At 38.5% G+C, this 11,070-nt stretch overlaps 1 protein-coding gene across 1 annotated transcript in view; it reads left to right on the top strand.

Annotated features, from left to right (window-relative positions):
* The first annotated feature begins 549 nt into the window (after positions 1-549).
* LOC106094275 (3-phosphoinositide-dependent protein kinase 1) overlaps positions 550-11,070 on the top strand; it is a 105,291-nt gene continuing 94,770 nt past the window's right edge. Inside the window, exon 1 of the mRNA XM_059370747.1 lies at positions 550-1,063. Coding sequence (XP_059226730.1) covers positions 1,052-1,063 — 12 coding nt within the window. The 5' untranslated portion in view covers positions 550-1,051. The remainder of the gene's footprint in view (positions 1,064-11,070) is intronic.

The following is an 11,070-nucleotide window of genomic DNA, read 5'->3' as shown; positions in this document are numbered from 1 at the left end:
AAGAGGAGATGCATTTCTCACAAATGGGTGAATGGGCTCATAACTGGGTGTGTGTGTGTCTGTGTGTCATTGCGTTTAGGCAAAAGGGGGTCTGTTTGTTTTCGTTTTTTTTTAAGCCTACGGGGAAAAGGGAAATTCGAAGGGTACCAAGGGGGCCCCCACTACACGTGCCACATTTGTTGATGTTGCTGTGCTTTTTTCGAGTGCATTTTAGTTTGCCTTCTTTATTTTGTGGATATTCATGGTTGTTGTTTTTAAGGCTTTTTGCATGTTTGATATTTAAGTTGAGCAAACTACGACAAAACCATTTAGTCGCTCGTTGGTGGTTTCACAGAGCGCTCTTGAACTTGAAAACATTAAAGAAAAGACAACAAAACAAAAGACCAACTCACACATAACCAAAACCACATAGTACTACACTCCGATAATCCAACAAAAAAAATATTTAAAAAAAAACCTAAATAAAGTTACGCAAAAGAAAACAACAAAAGTGATTAAAATTTCTTGTGAAAAAAAAAAATTAGTAAAAAATCTCAAAACAATCAAAAACAAAACATTAAAAATAATTATTATTGTCAAATAAAAAATGTATTAAAAAAAACAAATCAAGTCCAAGCGGCGGCAATTTGAAGTGCATCTCAGAGAGCCAGAAGCAGCACGACAAAAAACCAAATAAACAAACAAAACGCAATAATCAAAATAAACAAAAAAAAATATCAACTACAACAACAACGCATCACACTCCAAGCAAGTGGGGTCGTGCTTTCATGTTTTATTTAATCAAGCATCGTAAATTATTATCACAGCAATTGAAAAATCGCATTTTTTTTTTGGACATTTCCGTAAGGCATTTGCATGCCAAAAGTGTTTGACCCACTAAAGAATCTCTACTGGCAGACGGAGAAAAAAAAAATATCACCAAAACATTTGTCAGTGCAACTGATTCCAAATCAATTTGGCTAATTGCGTCTGAAGAGAAAAATTGGAAAGCAGGCAATTTTATTTCCAACACAGCCAGCAGCCAGTCATTTAAAGGATTAAATGTTGGGCTATGGATTATCATGTAAGCTTTTTATGACTAATTCTATATTTTTTAAGAAAAACTAAATAAAAATTAAAAAAATTACTAACTTCTATATCCACCAATATCGGCCCTTCTCTTTGCTAAGAGATGTGCAATTGCGTTGTGAGTTGTCGTTTCTTACGGGAATCACGTGCGAGTCACGTGATTCGTGAGCGAGATCAAGACTCAGGAGAAAAGTCTAAACTCTCCAGAAAATGACGCCTCACGAGAAAACATCATGACTCACGAGAAAGATCATGACTCATGAGATAAATCAGGACTCACAAAAAAATCACGTCTCGCAAGAAAATCGCGACTCGCGATAAATAAAAATTACAACACACGAGAAAAAAAAACACTTCTTACGATGAAAAATCACGGCTCGCGAGATAATCATGACTAACAAGTAAAAGCGTGCTAAGTTCGGCCGGGCCGAATCTTATATACCCTCCACCAAGGAACGCATTTGTCGAGTTCTCTTCCCGGCATCTCCTCTTAGGCAAAAAAGGATATAAGAAGAGATTTTCTCCGTTATTAGAGCGATATCAAGATATGGTCCGGTTTGGATCACAATTAAATAATATGTTGGAGACCTGTGTAAAATGTCAGCCAATTCGAATAAGAATTGCGCCCTTTGGGGGCTCAAGAAGTAAAATAGAGAGATCGATTTATATGGGAGCTGTATCGGGCTATAGACCGATTCAGATCACAATAAACACGTATGTTGATGGTCATGAGAGGATCAGTCGTACAAAATTTCAGGGAAATCGGATAATAATTGCGCACTCTAGAGGCTCAAAAAGTCAAGATCCCAGATCGGTTTATATGGCAGCTATATCAGGTTATGGACCGATTTGAACCATACTTGGCAAAGTTGTTGGATATCATAACGAAATACTTCGTGCAAAAATTCATTCAAATCGGATATGAATTGCGCCCTCTAGAGACTCAAGAAGTCAAGACCTAAGATCGGTTTATATGGCAGCTATATCAGGTTATGGACCGATTTGAACCATACTTGGCACAGTTGTTGGAAGTCATGACGAAACACCTTATGCACAATTTCAGCCAAATCGAATGGGAATTGCGCCCTCTAGAGGCTCAAAAAGTCAAGATCCCAGATCGGTTTATATGACAGCTATATCAGGTTATAGACCAATCTCAACCATACTTAGCACAGTTGTTGAAAATCATAAAAAAAGCACCTCAGGCAAAATTTCAGCCAAATCGGATAAGAATTGCGCCCTGTAGAGGCTCACGAAGTCAAGATCCAAGATCGGTATATATGGCAGCTATATCAAAACATGGACCGATATAGTACATTTACAATCCCAACTGACCTACACTAATAAGAAGTATTTGTGCAAAATTTTAAGCGGCTAGCTTTACTCCTTCGAAAGTTAGCATGCTTTCGACAGACAGACGGACGGACGGAAAGACGGCCATACGGACGGACATGGCTAGATCGACATAAAATGTCATGACGATCAAGAATATGTATACGTTACGGGGTCTAAGACGAATATTTCGAGGAGTTACAAACAGAATGACGAAATTAGTATACCCCCATCCTATGGTGGAGGGTATAAAAACACTATCACTCAATAGTGTCGTTTTACAACATATCCTACTTTGTGAACTGCCCTTGTATCAATGTGAACACCCCTTTATTTAAGACCATATGTTGGATTAGTTAAATCAGCTGAATTGCCATATGATTACAATTGTTCTTTATTATACCCACCGTCGAGGGATGGGAGGGATTAATTTTGTCATTCTGTTTTCAACACATCGAAATATGAATTTCCGCACCTATCCTATATGTAGAATTCAATTTGTGTTTGTTTGTCGGTTTGAACCGACTACCTTCAAAATTTTCACAAATTGTGTAGGTTGGTCTGGAAGGAAACATAGGCTATACATAGGCTACATAGGCAAAAATATATAATATTTTTGATATCGGAAGGGGGGCGGACCCTTCCCCTTACCCTAAAAGTACTATCCAAAAATAAAAGTGGACCGATCGGGACAATATGGGATTAAAATTAGAGGTATTCAAGATTAGAGTACGAATTTCATAATAAAAGTTGGGTCCAAGTACATGGGGGGCCGCCCCGGCCCCAGAACCGTCATAAAATAGGTTTATTTGACAATCATGGCAATATGGGACTCAAATGAAAGGTATACGGGAGTAGACTCAAAAACGGCTTAGCCGATTACCTTCAAAATTTTCACAAATTGTGTAGGTTGGTCTGAAAGGAAACATAGGCTATATAATTTTTTGATATCGGAAGGGGGGCGGACCCTCCCCCTTACGCCAAAAGTACTATCCAAAAATAAAAGTGGACCGATCGGGACGATATGGGATTCAAATGAAAGGTATTCAAGAGTAGAGTACGAATTTCATAATAAAAGTTGGGTCCAAGTACCTGGGGGGCCGTTCCAGCCCCAAAACCCCTTAATATAGGTTTAATTGACGATCATGACAATATGGGACTCAAATGAAAGGTATTCGGGAGTAGATTACAAATATGGTCAGGAAGTAGAAATAGGCTTTATAATTTATTGATAATGGAAGGGGGTGGACCATTTACCGTTACCCCAAAAACACCAACCAAAATCAAAAGTGGACCGATAAGGACAATATGGGTATCAAAAGAAAAGTATGCGGAAGTAGATTCCGAATCTGGCATACAAATTCATGTCGAAGTATAGGGAGTCACCCCAGCCCCACAAAAACGCCCAAAATGGGCACATTAGCCAATCACGGATATATGGGATTGCAAATGACTTCTACTATGGTCTCCAATATTCAGTTCAATTATGGTCTGAAAGGAACCAACACTTGATATTGGTTCAATAACTTAGCAATTCTTTTCTTTTATCCTTTGTTTGCCTAAAAAGAGATACCGTGGCAAGAGCTCGACAAATGCGATCCATGGTGGAGGGTATGTAAGATTCGGCCAGGCCGAACTTAGCACGCTTTTACTTGTGTTTTTTGTTTGTTTTTGTACCCTACATCACCACTGTGGTACGGGGTAACTTAGTGCATTTGATTGTAACATCCAGCAGGAAGAGAGATAGAGCCATTGATAAGCATACCGATCGACTCAGCTTCACTTTCTGACTCAATTTAGCTATGTCCGTCTGTTTGTCCCTATATCGGCCCATTCATCTTAATTTGTGTACAAAGTACAAAGGTCGCAATTTTCATCCGATCGTCTTCAAATTTGGTACAGGCGTGGCCTAGAGACGAAGCCTATTGAAATTGGAAAAAATCGGTTCAGATTTGGATATAGCTCCCATATATATTTTCGTCTGATTTGGAGTAATATTGCAATAATGTGGTCATTAGTTAACCGATACTCTCGAAATTTGGCAGGAGGGATTTTCTTATGACTCTCAACATTACTGATGAATTTCATAGAAATCCGTTCAGATTAAGATATAGCTGCCATATATGTATGTCGCCCGATTTTCACTCCCAAAGCCACTGCAAGCGCATTGTTTGCTCAAACTTGCCAAAATTTTGCACAACGCTTTCCTCGACGACTACCACAATATCTGAGAAGTTTTCTGGAAATCGATTCAGATTTAGATATATCTCCCATATATATGTTCGTCCGATTTTGAGAAATATTCCATTAGAATGCTCATTTGTTCTCCGATTCTCTTGAAATTTGGCAGGAAGGATTTCCTTATGACTCTCAACATTACTGGTGAATTTCATAGAAATCGGCTAAGATTTAGATATAGCTATCATATATATATATATCGCCCGATTTTCACTCCTAGAGCCACTTCAAGCGAATTTTTTGCTCAATCTTGCCAAAATTTTGCGCAACGCTTTCCTCGATAACTACCACAATATCTGAGAAGTTTCCTGGAAATCGGTTCAGATTTAAATATAGCTCCCATATATATGTTCGTCCGATTTTGAGAAATATTCCATTAGAATGTTCATTTGTTCTCCGATTCTCTCGAAATTTGGCAGGAATGACTTTCTCTTGACTCTCGACATTACTGATGAATTTCATAGAAATCGGTTCAGATTAAGATATAGCTGCCATATATGTATATCGCCCGATTTTCACTCCCAGAGCCACTGCAAGCGCATTTTTTTGCTCAATCTTGCCAAACTTTTGCAAAACGCTTTCCTTGACGACTACCACAATATCTGAGGAGTTTGCTGGAAATCGGTTCAGATTTAGATATAGCTGCCATATATATGTTCGTCCGATTTGGACTAATATTGCAATAGAGTGCTCATTTCTTAACCAATTCTCTCGAAATTTGGCAGGAAAGTTTTTCTCTTGACTCTCTACATTACTGTTGTTTCATAGAAATCGGTTCAGATTAAGATATAGCTGCCATTTATGTATATCGCCCGATTTTCACTCCTAGAGCCACTGCAAGCGCATTTATTGACTAATCTTGCCAAAATTTTGCAAAACGCTTTCCTTGACGACTACCACAATATCTGAGGAGTTTACTGGAAATCGGTTCAGATTTAAATATAGCTGTCATATATATGTTCGTCTGATTTTGAGAAATATTCCATTAGAATGCTCATTTGTTCTCCGATTCTCTTGAAATTCAGCAGGAATGACTTTCTCTTGACTCTCGACATTACTGGTGAATTTCATAGAAATCGGTTCAGATTAAGATATAGCTGCCATATATGTATATCGCCCGATTTTCACTCCCAGAGCCACTGCAAGCGCATTTATTGACTAATCTTGCCAACATTTTGCACAACGCTTTCCTTGACAACTACCACAATATCTGAGGAGTTTGCTGGAAATCGATTCAGATTTAGATATAGCTCCCATATATATGTTCGTCCGATTTTGAGAAACATTCCATTAGAATGCTCATTTGTTCTCCGATTCTCTCGAAATTTGGCAGGAATGACTTTCTCTTGACTCTCGACATTACTAGTGAATTTCATAGAAATCGGTTCAGATTTAGATATAGCTGCCATTTATGTATATCAACCGATTTTCACTCCCAGAGCCACTGCAAGCGCATTTTTTTGCTCAATCTTGCCAAACTTTTGCAAAACGCTTTCCTTGACGACTACCACAATATCTGAGGAGTTTGCTGGAAATCGGTTCAGATTTAGATATAGCTGCCATATATATGTTCGTCCGATTTGGACTAATATTGCAATAGAGTGCTCATTTCTTAACAAATTCTCTCGAAATTTGGCAGGAAGGTTTTTCTCTTGACTCTCTACATTACTGGTGGGTTTCATAGAAATCGGTTCAGATTAAGATATAGCTGCCATTTATGTATATCGCCCGATTTTCACTCTTAGAGCCACTGCAAGCGCATTTATTGACTAATCTTGCCAAAATTTTGCACAACGCTTTCCTTAACGACTACCACAATATCTGAGGAGTTTGCTTGAAATCGGTTCAGATTTAGATATAGCTCCCATATATATGTTCATCCGATTTGCAGTAATATTTCAATAAAATGGTCTTTTGTTAACCGATTTTCTCGAAATTTTGCAGGAGGGATTTCCTCTTGACTCTCAATATTTCTGGGTAATTTCATGGAAATCGGTTCAGATTTAGATATAGCTCCCATATATATGTTCGTCAGATTTTGAGTAATTTGCAATAATTTTGTCAATAGTCAATCGTAGTTCTTACCGTTTGATCATATTTGCTCGAAATGTGTTACGGATTGTTTAGTAACCCATCTGAAAGGCATCCGGCGAGGTCCATCAACATTGGCTCAGAATAAAATATAGCTCCAACTTCGTACTTACAGGCTAGGTGTAGGGTTTCTACAGTCATCAACGCCCGACTCTTACCTTTCCTCTCTGGTTTGGATACACAAAATTGCCGACTTTTAAAAAGCCCGTTTTCCCCCAGAACAAGACCTCGTATGCATTATGTTTATCCAAATTGGCCTGAAATTGCCAATATTTAACATCCAAGAGTAAAAACAAAAAATTAAAGCCATCTGTTATTATTATAGGCTAAAAATCCCTCTCAATTGCAAGTTTTTAATCGTCTATAATACTCTGAAAACTGAAAAACTTTATCATCCAGTGCATCCAAGCATCCAAAATTATTTAAATTTTTTTATCAATTTACAAAAGCTTTACAGGATTCGATTAGACTTGTAAGCCATTCATAGTTGTTGTTTACATTTTAACGCGCTCAATTTGTTTCAATGTTTGTATTGAAAATTACTCACTCACTCACTCACACACACACACACACACATGATTCTGTATTGCGTTCAAGTGTACTTGGTAGCGTATGAGTAATGCCAATGCTAGATTTCTAGCGCGTTTATTTGTATTCGTGAACATGTGTGAACATGCGGGTTTTTGTACTTTTTTTCTATTAATCACAATTGTTTTGTTTATAGGTTTCTGGTTTTTCAGCTATTTTAGAAGAAAAAAGAAACAACAACAATGCCAAAAATAAAACAAAAACAAGCCATCTCGTATTTCCCATAAAAATGCATTTCATAATTATTTTTAAAATGCTTGCCTTATTTTATCACTGCATGTGTAGAAAAAAACACTTGAGGTTCAAGGCATTATCATCGTCATCACCACAATCGTCATCATCATCATCATCATCATCATCATTTGTTATTAATATTGAATTAAATGGCGCTTGAACAAAACAGCCTCGCCATTGTGACGTTATGTGAAGTGAAGTGCATTGAAGTGATTAATCACTTGATCGTGCCAAATTTATAATCAATCACAAGAACTTGAATACTTCTATTCGATATGCAAAACAAAAGCAAAGAAAAAAAAAACACACAAAAATTAAACATTGAGTTTACAAAATCGAAATAGAGTTTAGAAACTCAATTTTAGCCTTCAATTTAAGCATAAAAATTGGCCAATGACAATTTTAATGACATGGCGAAAATTACGTGATACCTAACTACCGAGGTGTAGGGTATTATGCGTTCATGGTTTTATTAGGAACGTCGTATAGAGGAGAAAAAAAACACCATGGATCGCATTTGTCGAGTTATTTTCCCTGCATCTCTTCTTAGGCAAAAAAGGATATAAGAAAAGATTTTCTCTGCTATTAGAGCGATATCAAGATATCGGACTTGGACCACAATTAAATTATATGATGTGTAAAATGTCAGCCAATTCGAATAAGAATTGCGCCCTTTGGGAGCTCAAGAAGTAAAATAGAGAGATCAATTTATGTGGGAGCTGTATCAGGCTAAAGACCGATTCAGACCATAATTAACACGTATGTCGATGGTCATGAGAGGATCCGTCGTACAAATTTCAGGCAAATCGGATAATAATTGCGACCTCTACAGGCTCAATAAGTCAAGACCCATGATCGGTTTATATGGCAGCTATATCAGGTTATGTACCGATTTGAACCATACTTGGCACAAATGTTGTATATCATGACAAAATACTTGGTGCAACAATTCATTCAAGTCGGATAAGAATTGCGCCATCTGGAAGCTCAAGAAGTCAAGTCCCCAGATCTGTTTATATGATAGCTATGTCAAAACATTGGCCGATATGGCCCATTTACAATCCTAACCGACCTACACTAATAAGAAGTATTTGTGCAAAATTTCAAGCGGGTAGCTTTACTCCTTCGAAAGTTTGCATGCTTTCAACAGACAGACGGACGGACGGACGGACAGACAAAAGACATGGCTAGATCTACTTGAAATGACATGACGATCAAGAATATAAAGTCCTACTGCCAAATTTCAGCCAAATCGGGTGAAAACGGTGGTTTCTATAGGCTCAAGAACTTTAATCCGGGAATAGGTTTATATGGGGGGGGAATTCCAGTTTATTGACCGACTCAAATCATACTCGGCACTGATGTTGGAAGTAAGAACGGAAGTGCTTGTGTTAAATTGCAGGCAAATCGGATGAAAACTTAGGCTTCTTTAACCTGATGTAGCTCCATCTGTCTGTCTGTCCGTCTGTCTGTCTGTCCGTCCGTCTGTCCGTCCGCCTGTCTGTCCGTCTGTCTGTCCATCTGTCTGTCCGTCCGTCTGTCCGTCCATCTGTCTGTCCGTCCGTCCGTCTGTCTTTCTGTCTCTCTGTCTGTCCTTGTGTCTGTCCGTCCGTCTGTCTGTCCGTCTGTCTGTCCATCTGTCTGTCCGTCCGTCAGTCTATCCATCTGCCTGTCCGTCTGTCTGTCTGTCCGTCCGTCTGTCTGTCCGTCCGTCAGTCTGTCCATCTGTCTGTCCGCCCGTTTGTCTGTCCGTCCGTCTGTCTGTCCATCTGCCTGTCCGTCCGTCTGTCTGTCCGTCCGTCTGTCTGTCCATCTGTCTGTCCGTCCGTCTGTTCGTCCGTCCGTCTGTCTGTCTGTCTGTCCGTCTGTCTGTCTGTCTGTCTGTCCCTGTTAATTTGTGTACAAAGTACAGGTCGCAGTTTTCATCTGATCGTCTTCAAATTTGGTGCAGGCATGTTTTTCGGCCTAGAAACAAAGCCTATTGAAATTGGAAAAAATCGGTTCAAATCTGGATATAGCTTCCATATATTTGTTCGTCCGATTTTCGGTAATAATGCAATAAAATGGTCATTTGTTAACCGATTCTCTCGAAATTTGGCAGGAGGGATTTTCTCTTGACTCCCAATATTATTGGTGAATTTCACGGAAATCGGTTCAGATTTAGATCTAGCTCTCATATATATATATGTCGCCCGATTTTCACTCCTAGAGCCACTGCAAGCGCATTTATTAAACAATCTTGGCAAATTTTTGCACAACGCTTTCCTTGACGACTACCACAATATCTGAGAAGTTTGCTGGAAATCGGTTTAGATTTAGATATAGCTCCCATATATATGTTCGTCCGATTTTCAGTAATAATGCAATAAAATGGTCATTTGTTAACCGATTCTCTCGAAATTTGGCAGGAGGGATTTTCTCTTGACTCCCAATATTATTGGCGAATTTCACGGAAATCGGTTCAGATTTAGATATAGCTCTCATATATATATGTCGCCCGATTTTCACTCCTAGAGCCACTGCAAGCGCATTTATTAAACAATCTTGGCAAATTTTTGCACAACGCTTTCCTTGACGACTACCACAATATCTGGGAAGTGTGCTGGAAATCGGTTTAGATTTAGATATAGCTCCCATATATATGTTCGTACGATTTTCAGTAATAATGCAATAAAATGGTCATTTGTTAACCGATTCTCTCGAAATTTGGCAGGAGGGATTTTCTCTTGACTCCCAATATTATTGGCGAATTTCACGGAAATCGGTTCAGATTTAGATATAGCTCTCATATATATATGTCGCCCGATTTTCACTCCTAGAGCCACTGCAAGCGCATTTATTAAACAATCTTGGCAAATTTTTGCACAACGCTTTCCTTGACGACTACCACAATATCTGGGAAGTGTGCTGGAAATCGGTTTAGATTTAGATATAGCTCCCATATATATGTTCGTACGATTTTCAGTAATAATGCAATAAAATGGTCATTTGTTAACCGATTCTCTCGAAATTTGGCAGGAGGGATTTTTTCTTGACTCCCAATATTATTGGTGAATTTCACGGAAATCGGTTCAGATTTAGATATAGCTCTCATATATATATGTCGCCCGATTTTCGCTCCTAGAGCCACTGCAAGCGCATTTATTGACCAATCCTGCCAAAATTTAGCACAACGCTTTCCTTAACGACTACCACAATATTTGAAAAGTTTGCTGGAAATCGGTTCAGATTTAGATATAGCTCCCATATATATGTTCGTCCGATTTGCAGTAATAATGCAATAAAATGGTCTTGTGTAAACCGATTCTCTCGAAATTTGGCAGGAAAGATTTATTTACGACTCTTCACATTGCTGGTGAATTTCATAGAAATCGGTTCGGATTTAGATATAGCTCTTATATATATATATATATCGTCCGATTTTCACTCCTAGAGCCACTGCAAGGACATTTATTGACCAATCTTGCCAAGATTTTGCACAACGCTTTCCTCGACGACTGCCACAATATACATAGAGTT

This window comes from Stomoxys calcitrans, chromosome 1 (genome assembly GCF_963082655.1).
Source record: "Stomoxys calcitrans chromosome 1, idStoCalc2.1, whole genome shotgun sequence".
Taxonomy (NCBI): domain Eukaryota; kingdom Metazoa; phylum Arthropoda; class Insecta; order Diptera; family Muscidae; genus Stomoxys; species Stomoxys calcitrans.
This window is presented reverse-complemented; position numbering and strand designations above follow the sequence as displayed.